The sequence below is a fragment of the Euprymna scolopes genome, chromosome 14, assembly GCF_053919585.1.
Source record: "Euprymna scolopes isolate OS-2025 chromosome 14, ASM5391958v1, whole genome shotgun sequence".
NCBI lineage: Eukaryota > Metazoa > Mollusca > Cephalopoda > Sepiida > Sepiolidae > Euprymna > Euprymna scolopes.
Window position 1 is genome coordinate 32,287,383 of NC_136495.1, and position 22,324 is coordinate 32,309,706.

Consider the following 22,324-nt stretch of genomic DNA (forward strand, 5'->3'; position numbering starts at 1 on the left):
CAATCTCCAGACCTTAATCCTATCGAAAACGTATGGCATTACATCAAGCTGCAGCTACGCAATGATAACATTTCAAATTTGGAAGAACTTCGGACAAAAATTAAAGAAAAGTGAGATGCCTTTTCCCCGGAGTATTGCTGCAGTCTAATTCAAGGAATTCCCAAGAGATTTCAGGCTGTAAAATTGCAGAAGGAGTATGCTACTAAATATTAACTAGTTCATTGTGTTCCTGTTGTATTTGTGTTGCATTACTGTCCTAAAGTTACATTTAAATAACAATTTTCCATTGTGCGGACTTTCTTTTTGCCTCCACAATTTGAAGTTACTTTTTTAAATTGACATGAACACTAGAATATTTCAAATGAAAGTGAAATATGGACAGGTAAAATTATAGAAGAATAAAAGGCCAATCAAATGAGGTATAGTTTGTTTAAGCAGTTACATTAAATTTAGCAATTAGGCAGTTTTTTAAAAAAATTACAAGTGTGGGCTTTCTTTTTGCCGCCTATATATATATATACAGGCGGCAAAAAGAAAGTACATATATATATACATCTATATATAGTTACATTAAATTTAGCTTAAGTTTGCAGTTTTTAAAAACAATTACAAGTGTGGACTTTCTTTTTGCCGCCTATACATATACATATATATATATATATATATATATATATATATATATACAGGCGGCAAAAAGTAAAGTACATATATATATATATATATATATATATATAAGCACTTTGTGTGTGTCTGTGTTCGTGTGTGTCTGTGTGAGTTCATTTTTTTAAACGACTGAGCCAATATTTTTTAAGTTTCACACAAATGTGCTATATGTGTCTTGGGGTGTTCTTACGCCTTGTATCGGAATGCCTCCGCTAAGTAAAAAAAATAGACAATGCAAAAAACTACAATTAAAGGATGCAACGTCTGATTTTGATTAACGTTAGCACCCCTATATAGCATATGACATCACCGCATGAACAGAAAATCCCGGTGAATAAAATGGACAGTAAGTTCTTTGAAAAGATAGGGGCGTATTCAGAAATGATGGTTTCTATTTAGAGAACAATTGAACCATGTTATATGACTTTTGAATTTTAAAATTTTATTCAAGCCACTATATAAAAATAATGTTAGCAAACTAACAATAGGTAATTTACAGTGCAATGCAGACTACAATATATTGTGGACTGTCACAAGTGGGGGACAAGTGGAGCTTCTTCTCGGTACACTGCGATAGGTCTCGGATTAGAGAAGACAATCAATCAAAAAAAAATCGATTTCACATTTCAATGACAAGTATTGGAAATGTGGAACAGTCGTTGATTCTCATTCAATCTCGGGCAACGACGCGGTTCCCTGCTTATATATATATATATACGTTTTATTTTTTATTACCGTATCTTTCTGTTAAGTTACATTATTGTTTCAGCTACCCGAAGGAAGCTACAGACGGCCAAAACAAACGGCTGGGTAGCTGAAACAATAATGCAACTTAACAGAAAGATACGGTAATAAAAAATAAAACGCATATTTGCTCTACAACAGTATTGAGCACTTTCTTCAGTTGTTATTAATTACCATTTCTACTATATATATATATATATATATATATATATATATATATATATATATATATATATGCCAAATTACAAAGTAATTGTGGCCCAAATAAGATCTACCCGAGATAACTAACCTACATCTTCTTCAAGTAATGTTGCTTATAGTAACATCACGAAGCTAGATACTCCACCAGAATACATCTATTCTTGTCTTTGAATCCAGTAAGCTCAAGGGGCCGCAAGAAAGATATACTATATCATTTTGAACTGGTCAATAAGGGAGATTAAAATTAATATTCTTAACTTCTTTACTAACTCAACATTTGAGACCGAAAGGAGGTTTAATCAAATATTCAAATATCTATGTATCTAATATAGAGATCAAGTGTTGGCCCTCTCTCTCTCTCTCTCTCTTTCTCCATTTCTCTCACATATATAACAATATAAATATATATAACAATTATTCAAACTATATATATATATGTATATTTTATATATATATATATATATATATATATATATATATATATATATATATATATATATATACTTCTTATTTGTTTTTTACATAAGCAGTAATAGGTTGATATATGTAATGAGCATGTTTCGGTCAGCTATGTACCAGTTAGTAAAGATCTCTTCGGGAGATACAGCTTATACGAAAGTTTGCAATGAAAACATCGGGTCTTTTTCCTCAAATGCAGTTCATATCTTGTGAAAAATAAGATTTGGTTTATGTAAATAAGATCTAATAGGGGTGCATATTTAAGTCTGTGTTTTGATATAGGGATGAATGGGAAAAAGTAAGGGGTTAATGGTCAAGATAGACGTAATGGAAGACTAGAAAGAAAGGTCTTCGTATGCGTGTGTGATCGTCATCCTTAATCTTAAACATACTAGTCTGTATAGGTTAAGACAGTAGTATATATATATATATATATATATATATATATATATATATATATATATATATATATGTATAGTTATTCACACACAGTACTGTTTCGCTGTATCACAGCTCATCAGTTCGGCTAGACAAGCAACTACCTCAAGCCAACATCGAAACTCGACAAAGACAATATAAATTAGTTAGCAGAAAGAAATTAGTGTGTCGGTGTGGTGGGGACGTTTCTAGACCAGCTGTTACGTCCTGACACGGCAACCAACTCCTCAACTGTTAAAAACGATCAGCGATAGGCACTTTTCTTAGGTCAAGAGGTTAATATGATGTCTGTTACGTTTGCTAGTGGGTCTTGTCCTCGGTTTAATTAGGCGCCATTAATTCTCTCCTGAGAATTAATTATCTAGGCTGGCATCTTAGTTCTAGAATTAAACGCTTGTATAAAATCAACGGAGAGTACATATTTCTTTTTTCTTAAAACAAATATATTTATTTCAATTTAAAGATTGAGTATTTTTTAATTCGAGAGTTGAACTGGCATGTGACTTCGCAACGAGTCACACTTCTAAACGTTTTACGAATGCCTCGTACGGCACCTAGGCTTTAACTGATTATCTATTTCTTTCGTGATGACGTAAACATGAGAGAAAGAGATAGATAGATATATGCATAAACATTTAAAAACAAATAAATATTTTCATTGTTTAACAAATGTTGACGTCAGCCAAATAAATCTGACCTTTTGCATCTTTTAACTCCGATTGTTTTGACATGGGTGAGATTTTATAAACAGGTGTCCATCTTAGTCGAGCTAGAGATTTTCGTTTCTGCCATGCTTTTCTATAGCACATTTTTCAACTGTACTTTTCTCCATTTGAGTACAAGAAAAGTCAAGTAGAGAGCCCCTAAAAGCACGGAACCGGGGCTCTCCCCAAAAAGCTATTTATCATTGTGCCACAAAAGATTGAAAATTTTCCATTGTGCGGACTTTCTTTTTGCCACCTCAATTTAAAGTTATTTTTTTTAATTGACGTGAACACTAGAATATTTCAATTATAAGTAAAATATTAACAGGTAAAATTATAGAGGAATAAAAGGCGAATCAAATAAGGTATAGGTTGCTTAAACAGTTACATTAGATTTAGCTTAGATTTGCAATTATTGATAATTGATCTTTTTCTGTTGACTAATGTTGGGTGTTCTTGTCGAAGTTTCTTATGCATTTCATCCATTTTTCAACAGTATTCGAAGCCTTGACTGTCGTACGGGCGGTCGGGTTTCGATCTGGGTTTGAGGTAATTGCCTGTCTAGCCGCACTGATTGGTGTGATACAGCGAAACAGTACTGTATGTTGATGACTATGTATGTATTTATATATATTTATTTATTCACTTATATTTCGTTTTTAAGAAGCTCAATGTAATTACAGAGCATATAATGAATGTGACAAAAGTCTATATTCCAAATTTCACTATGTTTACCATCTCACAATTTATTCCTTTAATTCAGTTGACACTTACAATTCTTGACAGCATCTGTTTCGTAGTACAAAATCAGTAAGTTAATAATCATATCAATCAGTAAATCTATTTTACCCTTTACTCATCAGAAGAAATAGCAATAATCAATCCACTAAAAGGAAATAAAATTGAATTGAAAAATCCGAAAGTTGGAAGAGAAACTTCAATTGCCTTATAGTTTGCTTACTGTACGCCATTTTGAATCAATAACTATAACTACAACTTCTCTTCCAAATTTTCGAGTTTTAATCATGTCTTATGTAATCATTATATATATATATATATATATATATATATATATATATATATATATATATATATATATATATATATATATATATATAGAGAGAGAGAGAGAGAGATTTATGATGTTTTCTCTGATTGCTTTGTAGAAGTGAATTATTGATATTTTATTTTGCAGACCATGATTGAGTTCTGCAAAGGGAAAGAAAAAAATAATATTAATATTTGGTGAATTTTTGGTCAGAAAGCTACTATAATCATACAGTCTTATTAAGTAGTACCAAATACCCTAACAGATATTAATACTTTGGGCCAAAATGAACCTGGAAGCAATAGTAAATTAGAAGCAACTCCACATTCCCCACGGCCTCCAAATCTATCCTCGCTATGGATCGTCTTTTAAGGTCATACTTACGATCTACGGTTTCGTGCCGAACCGAACAAGACTAGTTAAAAAAATCAGATCGACCTATAATAAGACAAGACTCAGCTCTTTTTGCGATTTTATAGTATCGTTATAAAAGAATGTGTGAACGACCGGACAATATTTATACGGAATAAGCTGAGAAAGACATGCACTGCAGAGATCAACAGACGACTAGTTAACATTGTAATAGCCGACATATTCAAGGCGACTATTAGAGTTTTATGAGACAAAAAGGGAAGGGAATCAAGGTCCCTTCTTGTAAGGCATTCATTGCAGGAACTTATCTCCAACACAATTAAAAAAGATATATTTTTGAAAAAAATACTGTTTTTTTTTTCAACGGCTACTACCCATAAAACACATTACTGTGAGACCGTTTCCTTGCTGTACGCTTACTAAAATGAAAACAATTATTAGTTGTGTTTAAATCCAATGTAAAAAAAAAGCTCCTGTTACGAACCGCCTCATATGCAATCAAACGCAGTTAATACCATTGATCAACGTCAGTACTCCCATACTGTTTCTCATTGTTCAGCTGGGATTCATTCCTGTCTCATTAACCCTTATTCTCGAGTGGCGTATGGCCTTAATAAAAGGTGACCTTAGGAACAAAAAAGGAACACCTTGTCCAGGTTACAATTATATTGTCCCAAAATGAACTTCGGCATTTGAAATTAAACATTAAATAAATTGCTTAATTTTACTTTTATTCTGTAATTTTGTAATTTATGCAAATAAAGACCCCCCCAGGTTCCATTGTTTAGTTCTTTTTTGTCAGACATTTACAGCAAGCACTAACACAATGAAAAAGTATTTCCTTTCTCCAGCCATATGCCTAACGCCAGACGGAAATTCCCTAGATAAAACTTCTTTTCAAAGGCTTCCTTTCTGTGGAGTACATTACTGTAAGCTGCTTCTCTGGTGATTACAACTTGATCGTCATCACATCCAATATCAGCAAACCCTTGTTCACGCCATACGAAATCAAACGAATTTTATATCATTGATCAATATCACTCCCATATTGTTCTTCGTCTTTCGAATGGCAGTTATTACCTTCTATTGACCCCTACCTTTGAATGGCTCTTGGACTTGATAACTGGAGAACCAATAATAAAAAAAAAACAACAAAACGAAACAGGTAAATATTATTACCATCTTGGACTGGAGCACGACACACGATACTTTTTATGTTTTACCTGCAATAAAATGAAATTATTGCATGTTTTTCTCACTTTACTTATTTTTTATTTCAGATTTCAGCCCTGAGATTTTGTGATGGCAACGATACAGCATATCCTTCCCTTGCTTCTCGTCTTACCGCTTATAGCAGCTTGGAAACCGGATCTCCGTTCAAATGAGTTAACTAGGTGAGTTGAATACGGGAGAAAGAAAGCATAGACAAATAAAAACGAAGCAAGTAAAGCTTATGTTTCAGAATTTTTTAGATGAGAATTCATAATTCGTATTATTTGAATTTTTTTTTTTTACACAGTGATCACCACTTATCAAGGAAGCCACTCAGGGATAAAGGTTATTGCAAGTACATTACGTTAGTGTGGAGATTTGATGAAGTGTTTACTTAAGGGGGCGGTTCATTAGGAATTTGTTAACATTGGACTTGAAGACATCCAAGTTGTAGTCCGGTGGGAAGCAGGCAGACGGAACAGAGTTCCACTGGCGTCATGGAATCCGCGTTTTGATTTAGGCACAGATATAGAGTGGGGGAAAATTTTCACAGTGGATTCAGCTAGACGGGTGTTTTTCGTGAAAGATTGGCGAGGGGGACCAGAGATTGGAGTTCAGACGAGCACCTGCCATGGAAATAACGATAAAACAAGGATAGGCTCGCAACGTCTCTTCTGTGGGAGAGAGGTTGCTGGGTAGAGAAAAGGGCATCCCCCACTAAGTCACGAAGTCTATTTTGTACTCTGTCAAGGCAGGATAGGCTGTTTTTAGCAGCTCCTGCCCAGATATGGCAACAGTATTCCATCCTTGCTCTCATCTTGAGTGTTATTTAAACAACTTTTTTTCGTCGATATAATTTCTGATCTATTTAGGTGTATCTTGTTGAACTCGGGAATCTCTCAGTCGAACTAGAAAATTTGCATGGAATTTCGAACAAAACTGTTTATTTAATCCATGCTCTCATTCCGTCAGCCATGACCAGATAGAAGTCTTGTATAATTCTTGTATTCTTCGTTTCACCCGCAATCAAGATCATGCCTTCAATCTTTAGACTGTCACTTACAACTTAATTTTACGAACAGAACTATTTATTTAATTCACAGGGGTAGCATATTCTCATTCTGTCAGCCATGATCGAAAAGAAGTCTTAACCAATTCACAATTGTATTCTTAGTATCGAACGCGCTGAAGATTGAACCTTCAATCTCCAGAAGAGAGTCATTTAAAAGTTAGTTTTTACTTAATGCTTTATCGGTTACATCATCAGGACCTATGGTTTAAAGGATATAATCTTCATTGAAGTGAGTTATTTTTCTAAAGTGTCTCATATCTCAAAAAAATAAGTTCATTTTTGTGCTGCTACGCGCCCCTTCCCCGCTTGAACAGTCTCCGACCCAACATTGTTTGCCATGGCTTCCATCTCATTTGTCTTTTCTTCTAGTCTTCTAGTTCTGTCCGTGTCGGCGTCTCTCACAGTAGCGACTGTCGAGGAGGCAAGCACGGGCTCACAGTCTATCTATCTAATATAATATAAAAATAACTTTGTCTTTGTGTGTTCGTTCCCTATGAAATCGAAAACGGCTCGGCCAATTTTTAATGAAATTTTACAATACAAAACGCTTCTTTATGTTCCCAGCAGTGTTCTTAGGAAGGTTTATATTGGAATGTCTCTGATAAGTATCGATAATCGATAAGCGAACTATTCCGGTGAAAGAAGGAGCGGGCGATTTTGACCAAAGTTAACGCCTTATACAGTGTAACATCACAAGTGCATTTAAGAAGTTTTATTAACATATAAGCCGAAAGGCACGGTATATAAAATAAACCGTAGTATCTTTGCTATGACAGGGGCGCCTTCTTAATGAATGTTTCTGTTTATAGAACAACTGAACCATGATAATTGACTTTTTCATTTTAAACTTAAATTCAAGCACAAACAGTTATTGTTATATATAAAATAATTTCATAAAATCAACAGTATGTTCTCTACAGTGCAATGTACACTATAATGCATTGTCGACTAACTCACTGCGAGAGGCATGTGAAGCTTCCTCCCAGTGCACCGCGATGAGCGTTAATAGTAACACGAAACGTATCTCTATCTTTCTTAGAGACTAGAACAGGCAATTAATCGATTTGATTGAAAAACATGCGATTTCATCGATTTAGATGACAATAAAAAATATGGGAGTGTAAAAAATTCGTTGATCAATATTTAATCCCGGGCAGCGTCGGATCTGCCTGCTAGTATAAAAATAAAGACAAGAGAAACAAAATACCCGAACACAGAAAACACAAACCCCGGCACATTGCGTAAATATCAGTTGAGCTTTGGGTGCGTGTATAACACCATCATGGAAAACGACCATGAAAGCAATAACGTCTACATCTTAGTTGCTTGCCGAGGCCTGTTTGTTGTTGATTGATATCAACTCATCTCCTTATCTGGTCCGAGCCACAACCTACCGTTAAATTTCTCTAACCTCCGCAAAACTCACTACCACTATCAAAACTGTAAGTAAACTAATTCTAAATATATCCACCGTCATGTTCGATCTTTTGCCCATTTACTACCACGCCTTGATTAACCATTCTATTTCAGATGCGTTTGTGGAAGACTTCTTCATTGTCTTTCTGTTAACCTCACTTCCTATACCATTAGTTCAGCTTATCAACTTATTTCCTCTTTTTATTATAGTTTCTTCTTTTATTTTACTTCCTAACATTTTGTGAAGGTGTCGATGGTATCACGTTTCATTAGATTGTCTCCTAACAAATAAAGGCAGTTCCAAATTGTCCCCTTCCTAATAAAGTCGGTTCATTTTACTAAATTGTCTCGTAAATTGGCATTTAAAGCTAGGTTGTTTATGTACGTTTTCTTCTACGTTTTCTTCTATCTAATTAAATGTTTTTATTGTTTGTTTTAATTGACCTTTAAGTGATTTATTTTTCTAGTTTGTCTTATAAAAACGATATTGAATTCTGATAAAAAGACATAAAATGATTTGATAAGCGATTTAGTCTACCCTAAGCAACGTCTAAAAAGAAAGTCAAACTATTGAAATTTTATTAAGTGTTACCTGATTCTTACACACATGCACACACAATTTGAGAGAAAGAGATAGAGAGAGACAGGGCATGAGAAGTACAGAAGCCAGAAAAGTGTTATACAAACGGGAAATTAGAAGAGAACAATTCACATACACACACACACACACACACACACACACACATATATATATATATATATATATATGTGTGTGTGTGTGTGTGTGTAATGTTGTGACCATTTGGGCTGTGATCATAGCATAGTATCTGTGTTAACTGTGGCAAGCAGGGCCAATGGTCAAAACATTATTATTATTATTATTATTATTATTATTATTATTATTATTATTATTATTATTAATTGATTCGAGTCGTTGGAAAAATTATTATGATTAGAAAAATAAATCATTGAATTGGGAAAAAATGATTGACATATAATAATATCGTAAAGGCAATGTGAAAATAGAAAATGATTTTTGGTTCGCAAAAACAAAGAAATAGATTGGGATTACATCAACTGTTGGTATGAGACACGTGATGCATGTATTTTGGGGAAATTCTAGGTAGTCGTTAGCTAAACATAAGAGAGAACGAACGTTTCAAAAAGGGAAATTGGTTTCTCCATGGTGCAGAAGGCGGCGTCATTTTAGTAAACCAAGTTATCAAAACGTGTAATCTCTGAAGATGCCGACCGGATCATGAAAATAAATGTTCGTAAATAATTCAGGCATGTGTTGTGTTATTTACATTTGCTAAAAAGAAGTGTTTGTCTACAAATGTTTCGATACATCCCCGTCAATTGTTTCCTATTGGAACTGTTGCATAAATGTTAACATATACAACCTAGACGATCAACTAAATGATACGACGTATATACATACACGCATTTACACGTACATGAATATACAGATAAAATATAAAAACTAACTATTCAACATGTACGTCGTTATGGAATCTATTCACATACACATTACACAACGCAACAACAAGCCTTTTTAGAGCCCCATAATATAACATATTCATTTTTGGTGCCGTGACCACGATATATACAGAGAGAGAGAGAGAGAGAGAGAGAGAGAGAGAGAGAGAGAGAGAGAGAAAGAAAAACTTAGAAGTTTTTCAACCTTTCAAACTAGTTCTTTGTTAGAACATTCTTTTAATTGTAAGTCAATTAATTACTTTCATTACTTTGCTTCCAACAAGATAGTTTAATTATAATATTAGTATATTGATTATCTATTACTTACTATAGGAAACCTCTGTTTCGAGGTTTTGAAAACAGAACAATATTTTATATAATAGCACCCCAGCAGTGTTGATTGAACTCTACCTCACTTATAGAAACAAAAACGTTCCGGATATTGTTCTAGGTTTTTGCTAGATTAATTTTTTGGCTAACCTATTCATGTTACTAAAATGCTTTCATATATATATATATATATATATATATATATATATATATATATATATATATATATATATATATATATATATACTAGCAGTAGAACCGACTTTGTCCAAGATTGAATGAGGATCAACAAATGTTCCATCTTCCATACTTTTATGATTATCGAAATCGGTGAAATTTCCATTTTTTAAGAATCAAATAAATTGATTGCCTTCTTTAGATAGGGACCCCTCCCCCGCAGCGTAGCGGGAGGAAACTCCACAGTGACTTAGTTCAGAATACATTGTAGTCTAGATTGACCTTTATAGAATCTACTATTATAAATGATCTGTAATAATGGTTTCACTTAAATGTTCAAAATGCAAATATCAAGTATTAATTGTGCTCTAACCAGAAACATTCATATTTAACACACCCTTGTATTATCCAAAAAGAACAGTTGATTTTATGAAATTATTTTTGTATAATAATTTTAATTAAAGTTAAACATACACAAGTCAAATATCATGGTTCAATTGTACTCTAAAAAGAAGTGTTCATTTCAAAAGCGCTCCGGTCTTATAAAATAACATACGTTTTTCTACTTGTGTGATGATAAAACTTCTTAAATTCACTTGTGATGTCATGCTGTATAAAAGTGTTAACATTAGTCAAAATCGGACTTTCTCCTTTAATCGGATTTTTCGATTATCAATTTATTATCAATTTTCATACACCAAATGCATTCCGATACAAAATGTACGTAATAACACTTCCACACACATCAAGTATCTTCGTATGGATTTTTTTAAATCGGCCCAGACGTTTCATAAAGAACGAACTCACACACACAAAAACTAGACTTTCCCTCGCTGTTTATTTGTAAATAAACAAGCAGTTCCGGCACTGTAAAAGCGATGGGCGAGTGTTTATTTAAATTGACATTTGTTGAGGTCATTTGCGAGCACTGATCGCATAGGCCGATGGGTAGAATTGCAGACTATCAACGCGATAGTTGTAGGTTCTATCCCCGGCTAGAGAAAGGTGCTAGTCTAGTCCTACTGATGAGTTGTGATACAACGAAACAGTACTGTATGTGGATAATTATATATATATATATATATATATATATATATATATATATATATATATATATATATATGAGTGTGAGAAACTAGTATCTTATATTATTTAATTAAAATTAAGCAAAGATTTAGATGAAATAGTAACATTAAAATCAGTTTTCTTTAAATGGCCGCGGAATTTTTACGGATCTAGCCAGGAAGTGTAGATGGCTGCTGCCGGACTCCGAGAGTGACACTTTTAAATTCTCTATGTAGGAGTACGGAAGTTTATGACAGATAGGACATTATAGAAAGAACGAATGACAATGTCTATCCATAGAAAATAATTATTTCTTATGTGCAGAGTGTAATCCAAAAGTTCAAAGAGTACTAAAAACGTTCGTGGCATCGCTGTTTTTTAAATTTATTTTTATTTATTTATTTATTTATTATTATTATTATTATTATTATTATTATTATTATTATTATTATTATTATTATTATTATTATTATTGGCTCACAAGGAGCGAAGATCTCTCTTTGAATATAACCTGAGGTGTTCCCTGGAGACTGAGTGACAACAAGTCTCTCCAAGTTTCCAGTACTCTACACCTTTTTCGATATCATTCGCAAATGACTTAGCATAATCGCAACAGCCGCTTACCGTTGGCAGCGGTTATTGGTCTTCACTGGAATTCGAATGGCAATAAGTAGGGCTATGACAATAGCATATTCTTTTCATTGGTTGGGCTCTCGAGTATATATTAGACACAGGTAATCAACTGAGAACCACGTCATTCTATATAAAAGCATATAAGATATCAACAGATACACACTCGAGAGCCAAAAAAATGAAAAGAATATGCTGTTGTCGTGGCCCTAGTAATTAGCCCCCCAAGGTTTATGCTCTTTTCGCATTTGTCCAGCGGGGTTCTTCTTCTTCTTCTGCTTATTATTATTATTATTATTATTATTATTATTATTATTATTATTGTTATTATTATTATTATTATTTTATTATTTGCGAGCGGGATTCATTCTAGGTGGGTTGACCCGGCTTCACCTGAAGGTGAAATTTTCTTGGGAATATCAAGTTCAAAAGCGGTCTCTAGTCGCATATGTATTCCGGTATGAGGAGATCAGGACGTTAGGTTTTTGCAGTTATTGCAGGGAGATGTCGATGATATACAACGCTTAATAATCCCAAATTCTCTAATGCTGACCAGACTTAACATTGCTTAACTTCGGTGATCCAACGAGAACCAACGTGTCAACGTAATTATACCGTCTAATCGCCGCGTTTGTTTATATATGTATAAATGAGATAGACACGGTGATGTTTGATTTTCTTGTATTCACGTTTAACCACTTATCAAAGCATGGGGTCACTCAGGGATAAGGCTTAAACGAGTGTCAACTGAACAGTGAGACAATACCGTTGTTTATGAAAAGGGACAGACCCCAGTAAGTAAGAAAGCAAACTAGATAAGTTTGAAAATGATATTTGGAAAAGATTACAATCGAACCCATTAAGAAAAGTTAAAATCCTAGGAATGCAGAACGATTGTCATTATTCTCGCAAATAACTAAATATTATGTCAGAGATAGATATTTGATTAAGGAATACAGTCGATTGTTCATTCTTTTAAAAATAACTGGATATCAAATATGTCAGTTAAAAGAATGGACAATACAAGTTCAGAAATAATGATTAGCAAATAGGTCAAATGATACAATGCAATTAAGGAATTCTTTGTTTGCCAAAAGTGTGTTTGGACATACATAGGTAAAAGTCACGTGAATAAATTTCACGTGGCCAACACACCTCTGACGTCATCAGTGAAGGAGATTTTTAATATATTGAGACAGGGTTCGAAGTTAGGGTAGTCAGTCATAGGCAGTCAGAGAGACTCAGAGAAAAAGTCGGTCAGACTGAGAGCTGATGACCTTAGAGGCGATGGGGGAAGAAGGAGACCATGTAGTCGTAAAAGCTTGAATCCCTGACCACTATCATCAGCCGGCTGGATGAATAAAAATTCACCATCTATATTTTGTAAATTGTTTGTCTTCGTGCCCTCATTACAATCGAAAGTTGTTTCCTTCAATAATTACAAGAAACCTTCCCTACCACCAATAACAATGGCCAATGACTCTTTATCTGAAAGTACATCTTTTAAACTCCTCGGCCTAACGTTCACAGGAAACATGAGTTGGAACAATTACATTGAGAACATTGCCAGGACCGCTGCGAAGAAGGTGGGTTCTCTCTATCGTGCTAGAAAGCTATTAACACCCGAAATATCCTATACCTCTATAAGGCCACCATTCACCCATGTATGGAGTATTGTTGTCGTATTTGGGCTGGAGCATCTGCCACTAGTCTCTCGCTCCTAGACAAGGTTCAAAAGAGAGTCGTCAATCTGATAGGTCCTGAATTGTCATCTAAACTTCAGCCTCTGTCCCATCGACGAAATGTTGCATCCCTCTGCCTGTTCTACAAGTACTTTAACGGTGAATGCTCTGACGAACTGCAAGCACTTGTGCCCTCTCGACGTAAACACCCCCGACAAACCCGACACGCAGCAAAATCCCACCCCTTCACGGTAGATGTCCCTAGATGTAAGAGAGCCTTTTACTCCAGTAGTTTCTTCCCCAGAAACGCTAGACTTTGGAATTCCCTTCCGGGTCCATGCTTCCCCAACTCTACTGACATGCAGTTCAAGTTTAACGTGAACCGACATCTTGCTGCCCAACTCCCAACACAGTACCCCTGATGCTTATGTACCTGATAGTAGCCCCCTACAACAAAGTGGCAATGTGCCTTGTTTGGGGGTGAAAATGCAATAAAATGTGTTTTGTCTATCACCTTGTAAAAGAACTTTATATAACTCCTCCAGAGTATTATGTGCCCCCTCCGCCATCACCATAAGTGAAGTATCTCCCCTCTATCTGTGTTAACAAGAACCATTGCACAAATGGCTCAACTCCGTATCAATAATAATATGAAGTCCCCAAGAATTGTCACAGTCGTCGTCGTAATGTAAACAGTATATAAATGTCTTATCATCCTTTGTTCTGAGTCCCCATTATATGTTGTCTCAATATGAACCCCCGACTACATAACACCATAATGACTGGTAATGATGATGATGATTGGGCAGAATTTAATTATTTAAGAGTTGCTTACATTGGACTTGAAGACGAACATATTGTACTTAGGTGGTAAGCATCCCAAGGTATTGTGTTCCACAGAAACTTTGCTGATCGAAGTTTCGTTTAGTTCTAGGTAGAGAGGAAGATAGGGGAAACAATCTATAGTGGTTGTCGTTAGACATGTTGTAGTAAATTGGGAAGCAGCCCTAGATGGGCAGTTTTAGGAAACTTTACTCATGGAAGTTTGGTTTAGTTTTAGGTAGAGAAGAAGAGAAAACAGGAAACTATCGACAGTAGTTGTAGTTAAAGAATGGGTGACATTGACAGAGATGTACTTACGAGGAATTTATTATCAACGAGAAAGCCTCGACAAGTATTTGTTCACATTAGACTTGAAGACGACAGTTATATAGTCAGTTGGGGAGCCGATTTGTGGTACCCTGTCTCACAGGTGGGATGTTGTAGGACAAACTTTGTTTGTAAAGGAGGGAGTGCTTCCTCGAAGAGAGAAGCATTCATTTCGAGTGGAAAGAAGTGAGAATCCGAGCGCTGGTGATGAAAAAGATAAGCGTTCTGTTTTAGAGGAGTTAAAAATATTCAGCCAGTTCGCATTGCAAATCGGGTGAGATATAGTCAGCAAGATCTTGATTTTCGATTCTGTTTTAAATGTTGCTATAAAGAATTGCTTCATTTGCATATATGTACGTCTATTAGAATGTCTGTTTTCTTAGTGATAAAATGTATGCATATTCATTTCGGCCGGTGCCATATACGTCTATGTGTGTGCAAATAGCATGTTTCTGTTTTGTTTGTGAGAAAGTGTTTAGCGGCGTGCGCGCGCGTGTGTGTGTATGTGTGTGCGTTTATGTGTGCGTCTGTGCTTGTATGTACTTCGCTGAGTAGTCAGTGAATGTCTCCCGTCAATTTGGTAAGCCATAGCGTAACTGTTTAATTCAGTCTGATATTTATTTAATTTATTTAGTATACTGAGACACTTTGTTTTCTTTTTCAGCATTAGACGGGCGGCGCTGTTAAGAGACAACGAAGACAGCTCTAGCTTTGGGGTATACCAAAGGTAAGATAAGTGCCGCTTGACAGTCAACTTACGCGAAAGATGGCCGTATACACATTTTGTATTCACACGCGCTGGTTTATCATATAAACGTGTATTCTGTGAGCCAAATCACGATTTCATGTTGATTAAGGGGCGTTGCGACAGCATACTGGAATACTTAGAGAGTTAGGGCAACTTCTATTATACACACACACACACACACACACACACACACACACACACATATATATGTGTATAGACATATGTGAATGTATATAGTATTACTACATACTTATTACAAAGCATATTATCTATTACTTATAATTAACGGTTCCCATATCATGTTAAATTATATACTAGGTCTACTTAGTAGCTGATCGTCACCCAACATAAGTGCTGCTTCTTTAGTCCTCTTACTCTCACTGTTCTTCTCTGTGTATAATTTTACTTCGTCCCATGAGGTTAGATGGCTCCATTTTTCCATCCCTATGTGGTCAGCCATATCCGCATTTTCAACCTGTATATTTGTGATTGTTGGCACCAGTTGTTATATCTGTTATAAGGTATTGTAATTCAATATCTGATAACAACGGTCACAATAACAAATTTAGCGTCTGGTAGCGAGAAAGACAGAAAGTATTAGGTTAAATATTTATTGAAGAAAAAAAAGGGATGAAAACATCATTTGTTGATAAGTTTTCGAAAAAAGAAAATAACAAAGTCCTTGTCAATTGTAGTTTGTTAGAGTGAAGATAATTTGAAACTCTCTTGTTGATAGGAAGTTTCCGAGAAGTAGAAAATAACAAAGTCTTTCTAATTAAGGTTTGTTAGAGTGAAAATAATTAGAAGTGCCTCTTGTCGATAGGATGTTCCCAGGTGAAGAGAATTTTAAGGTGTTTGTTATTAACGTTATTAAGAGGATGAATAATTTGGAACGACTCTTGTTATTAAGTCGACGGTGAGCAAACGGCTTCTGCTACTATGAGAAAAAAATGGGCGAAGACGTTCGGGTAAGTTGTTGCTGCTGCTGTTAGTGGGAGTGGGAGATCTGTAAATGTTATTTGTCGTGGACGTGGGACCCACCGTCTGACGTGTGCACGGTGGATCCAGACTGTAGCGCCATTTTCGTTCTAAACCTTGCACATCATATTATTTGACTTCATGATTGTGTAGTCCCCTACTCATTGTAGGTGAGCCGACTGGACAGTTGTTGGTTATGCCCGATTGAATAACACTCTATTTTCCATTCTATAGTCAACTTCCTCATTCGCTAGGATGACGTGATGGTGGACTTGTCTAAGCATGGCGTTGATTTGCATGCCGTATTTACCAGAATTGTTATTGGTTATATCCGGTCGATGGGTTGTCGGCTGTCCGATATTATGATAGCAGCCTGTGATCGCATAATGGTGTAAAATGCTTGTTGTATTTTGTGTGGCATTCATGGACGAAACGACAGATTCGAGAACGTGTGTTCATTCACAGTGTCTGTCTTCGCAAAGCTTGTTGAGAACGTTCTTCATAAACCGAAGATGTCTCTCGATAATGAAGGTCTTGCTTGATAGACAATAGTTGCAGAATTCTCTATAGACTTCATTTGTAAGAAGATACGATGCTTGAAATCTCTTTCTGTCGAAGGAAAAATTGGTATAACCGCGGGCGGTGTCGATAGTGCGATCCTTTGCACAAAATACGGCTATGAAGTACCGGCTAAAGCTCTCAGTATTGTTAGGATGGTTCCTTTTCGAATTCGGCATCGTAACGAAGTCTATAAAAATAAGTTCAAAAAGTATATTTTCCCTCGTGTAGTGACCAATAAGCCAGTAGGTGCGTCTGTCGTAATTTCCCTTGCATTTTGCGCAAGTGTCATAAGAGTTTACGTATACCTAAATGTCTTGATTCTTGAACTCCCACTAATTCTTGAGTTGGAAGCCATGTTTAGTTTCAGAAGAGTTTCCGATGGGTAGTTATTTTATACAAGTCCTGGATATGGCGAATTCTCATTAGACAATTGGCTTGTACAGGTTCCGGACTTTATAATTCTGCAGCCAAAGAACAGAAGATCCATCTCATGTTGACACAAAAAAAAAACATATGCAACGTTGCTAAAAAGGTTTAATTTTTATAGAGCAATTCTGGTTTCTGATTGGTTGATAGCAGAACGTGAATTAATTTGACTCGTCAGTTCCTAGCAGCAGCGTTTATAAATAGAATCTCCCAATTGTAAGGAACCATACCCCATTATATCCCCGGGATGATGGGATGTGTCTCCTAGCGGCTTCGGCTGCAGGGAGACAGGGTAGTACATGTCAAGGATTCGTCACTTGACACTCAGCCCAACAGGTGAGGGGCCGGGAACCGGTCCAGCACCTGTTGGACTGAGGTAAACCGCCTGGGTAATACCTAGGAGGTCCATCCTCCCAGGCCTTTCCACCGGGCTTTCCAGTGGGGCAAGTTTATTGCTTGCTACCTGAGGCGCCCCGACCGGGGAATGCCGACGGGGTTACTCAGGCAATTTTTAAAATTGCAGGAATGCCCCTCCTTAAGGGGAGCCTGCGGGTATCCCACTTTCCAGGCCTTGTGCCAAATAATGCTGATGTGGGCAGCATTTAAATAAATACCCCATTATGACTCCAAAATATTGCAACAAGCTGAAAAGAAGTTCGTGTATACAAGTTATGCCTTAATAGATAAGATACCTTTATTTAGCACATGACAAATCATGTGCTAAATAAAGGTATCTGGCTCGGAGCTTGTATAGCACGACTAGCTTTGATGAATGTTTATTGCCTCGTATCATTAAAACATAGGTTCCTGGTTCTAGAAAACAATGATGTGACTTCTTGAAAAGTTTGGCCCCGTAGTTATCAGGAGCAATAAGTGGACCATATAGTTTGAACGTCTGGATGGCGTATATGAGTCTCGTCTTGTTGCTTTTCGTTCGTAAAGGCTATATGATTATAAATTCTATCCGTTGGAATGGAAGAGGTTGAGTGATAAGCAAAAATGCGTCAATCGTTTTTGTGTAACATTTTGCGTTGTGTGTGTCTTAGGGCAATTTTTTTTATCTCCGAGGAACCACGATGGGATGTAGATGTTCAAGTTAGAACTGCTTAATGTAAATGTAATGCCTGAAGGGTTAGGGTCATTTGATGTCTTCCGTTTCTTTTGTCCACTACTTCCGCTGTAATGGCTCGAACATATTCATGGTCTGCCTTGAATCCTTTATTGTTATTTATGCGTCCAAGGAATTTTGCTTCGATAAGAATTCGAGGAATAAGCATTTATCTGGGTTCAGTTTGAGGCCAAATTTGTAAAGAGCAGCGAAGTTTTTTAAAGAATTCATTAAATGAAGAGTTTTTTTATGGAATTCATTAAATGTTCTGGCATTCATTAAATTGCCGTCGATATAAGACAAAATGTTATTACGATAGGCGACTGTGGTTAAGCGTTCTGCTATGCAGCGTGGAAATATTAGTCCTGCAGAGGTGAGACCAAAAGCTAGGCGTGTATATTGATTGGTCTTTCCAGGTGAATACCGTTTTGTATCGGTTTCGTTCGTCGATCTCAATTTGCCAATATTCGCTACATAGATCCAGGTGGTGGGGGCGAAGTATTTGTTTTCCGATTTGTTTGAATATATGATCAATCCTTGGCATTGGATAAGGATCTAAATCGACTAAGACCTTGTAAAGTGTCCTTTTAAAGTTTGCAACGACGTGGATGAATCCGTCTTTTTTACGTACTATGAATACTGGGTTGTTAAAGCTTTAGGATCGCTGCATATTTCTATGATGCTCTCGTTTGCCATGCGTGTAATTTATGAGTCGACCTCGGTTTCTAATGCTTGAGCGATCGGGTATTGTTTCTGACTGCGTGATTGTTCGCTTGCTGGTAACGGAATAGGTCTGATGGATGTGCCTTAGTCGCCATTTTTGATATGGATGATGTCAATATATTAGATAATCAAATTAACTGTGGCTTCTAATTCATCTTGGTTAGGGTGGATTGCTAGTGATAATCCTGTGCTGTTATTTTAGTCAGTTAGCTCCTCTTCTAAGGGTTGAAAGATGGGTTTTAGCGTTGGTATGAGCGCAATAATTAGGGGTATGCATCGATGATAGAGGTATTATTATACAGGCTATTTGCGTAAAGAGACCTGACACCAATATACAATCAAATTTAACTTCTGCTTTTTGGATGTTAATCGAATAGGAGCGGACTGTATTGGGGCATGGGATCATCTGCCCGATAATAATTAGAGTTTGTAAGAGTGAAAATAATTAGAAATATCTCTTATTGACAGGATGCTCCGAGGTGAAGAGAATATTAAAGTCCTTGTTCTTAAAGTTATTAAAAGTATGAATAATTTGAAAATGTCTTTCAATGTTGAGCGAACGGCTTTTGCTTCTATGAGAAAGAAAGGGTGAAGAAGTTTAAGCTAGTTGTTGCTGCTGCTGTTATAGAAAAAGATTAATCTATATGTCTCTGCTACCACTGCTTTGAATTGACGTTGCGAGCGTTTGTATATGGCGCACGAACGTAGTTGTAGACATATTTTCAGGTTTAAACAATAGGGAATTGTTGCTGCTAGATGTGTCTTAAGGATACGGTTAGCCTTGCCGAATGGAATGTTGGTTTCCATGATTCCGCGTTTGTTTTATTTTTATTTAAACCTGATGTGTCTGTGAGTGAATTTGGATCAAGTTTGTCAATTGAAGTCATTTTATAAATATTTTATCACATATTTTCTTGTGTCATCCACCGAAATTTTCTGATCTTCTCCCTCTTAGCTATTTACTTGAGCAATGCGTTTTGCGCGATAATTGTTTGTTATAATGAACTGTGAATTGTAGTGGAAAGATGGGTACAAAAACATACTTTCTGACAACTTACTGCGTTGTTAACACTCGATCGATTATCGCAGTAAGCCACATGTCAGCGTCATTGTCGCTTAAGGATCGCCGTTGTCATATCAGTGGCTGCTCCTGTTGTTTGGATGCTTTCGCTCCTGGTGATGCAAATTGTTTTTTGTTCACATGTCGTTACAGGTTCGATGGAGATTTTTTCGTATATGTATTTCATAATATAACTCATCTCTTGACGTATTACGGCTTTTTGATGTTCTTCTAACGTTACTTCTTCCACATTTACATGGGATCTCACCTTTGTATAGTTTTCCAGGTACATGCGATATCATAAACACAGTTTTTATTCACGATTTTTTTCTGTCGAGGCTATGGCCCGCACAATATATTTTCGGAGAGAGAGAGAGAGAGAGAGAGAGAAAGAGAGAGAGAGAGAGAGAGTGAGATGTGTGTGTGTGTGTGTGTGTTTTATGTAGGAAATCTTGAGTATGAGAGCTCAGTGCGTGGCAGAGCAAGAATAAAGGTAACGGAAGAAATTCAACACAACGATTTCTCATTATAAATTAATTTCACCTTCATTAAGTCGGAAGGGATTATCACATGAGGAAAAGACAGAAATGGTTTAAATTAAAAATGAGAACATTCACGCCGTCTTAGGGAAAGACGGCGTGAATGTTCTCATTCTCCAGTTAAACTACTCTTGGCCTACCTTCATCCTTTGATCTTCTCTGACCCGATGGAGGTTAAATAATTTTATAATAAGAATGGCTAACTGGTTATGTAAAAATTCCTTTAACTTTTCCTAATAAATAGATCAATTTCATTGTATACGATGTTAAAAAAAACCATTAACCCATTTTAAGGGCAGCTAATAATGCAGTACGACTGCCAATATATTTACATGAGAACCGCACATGTGAATACAGCTATGAATATAGACTAGCAAGGAGACACGACTTTACACGGAATTTAATGAGGATCAACGAATGTTCAACACTTCCAATACTTTTATACTCATGTCATCGAAATCGGTGAAATTTCCCATTTATCAATCAATTCGATTGATTGATTGCGTTTGGATTATTGATTTTCGAAAACTGGCCGCGGACTCACCATGGTGTACCCGGGAGAAGCTCCACATGCATCTCAACTGTGATTTAGTCCACATTGCACTGTATATAACCTATTTATAAAAGTAGTTATATAATTGCTTGAATTAAAGTTTAAAATGCAAAAATCAAGTTACATTCTTCACTTGTGTTCTAAACAGAAACATTCATTTCGAACTGTCTTGTTGAAGAACCTACTCTTGATTTTATACGCTGGAGTCTTCTGCTTGTGCGGTGATAAAACTTCTCAATGGCATTTGTGGTGTAGGGGTGTATAAAAGTGTACACCTTGGTCAAAGTTCGGGTGTTCCTTCTTTAAATGGATTTTTTGATTATTGATTTTCGAAACTAATCAGAATTATTCTTATACAAAACCTATCTAGGAATACTCTCTGACAGATAATGTACATTTAAACTAGTCTGGTTGTCCGGTGTTGGCCGGGTGTTTGGAGTTGTGTGTTGAAAAAAAAATGGTAGTAGGAAGGCAAGTTCGAACCTGTACCGCTAAGGAGGAAAAGAACATGAAAAAGTGACGTCTTTGCTGTTACATTTATCGCCAAACCAGAAGTGGCTTAGGTTTAAATTAAGGCTAGACAATCGAAAAGAGGGGATGACTTTCAAACATATCGGCGAAAAAAGCGACCCCTCCCTGTAGAAAAGTGCCCAGTTGAAGGTCTGTTTCAATGTATGTATTTATGTATGTATGTATATATGTATGTATGTATGTATGTATGTATGTCCAAAACTTTCACAGAGGCGACTGATTTCACAAGATTGATATCGTTTTGAAGCTCGACCCT

The 22,324-nt window shown here is 36.0% G+C and overlaps 1 protein-coding gene across 2 annotated transcripts in view; it reads left to right on the forward strand.

Annotated features, from left to right (window-relative positions):
• Nucleotides 1-22,324, forward strand: part of LOC145292931 (uncharacterized) — a 113,566-nt gene that overhangs the window by 66,648 nt on the left and 24,594 nt on the right. For both annotated transcript variants that reach the window (XM_080139101.1, XM_080139102.1), the window contains exons 2-3: nucleotides 5,910-6,023; nucleotides 15,506-15,568. In XM_080139101.1, coding sequence (XP_079995227.1) covers nucleotides 5,932-6,023; nucleotides 15,506-15,568 — 155 coding nt within the window. In that variant the 5' untranslated portion in view covers nucleotides 5,910-5,931. The remainder of the gene's footprint in view (nucleotides 1-5,909; nucleotides 6,024-15,505; nucleotides 15,569-22,324) is intronic.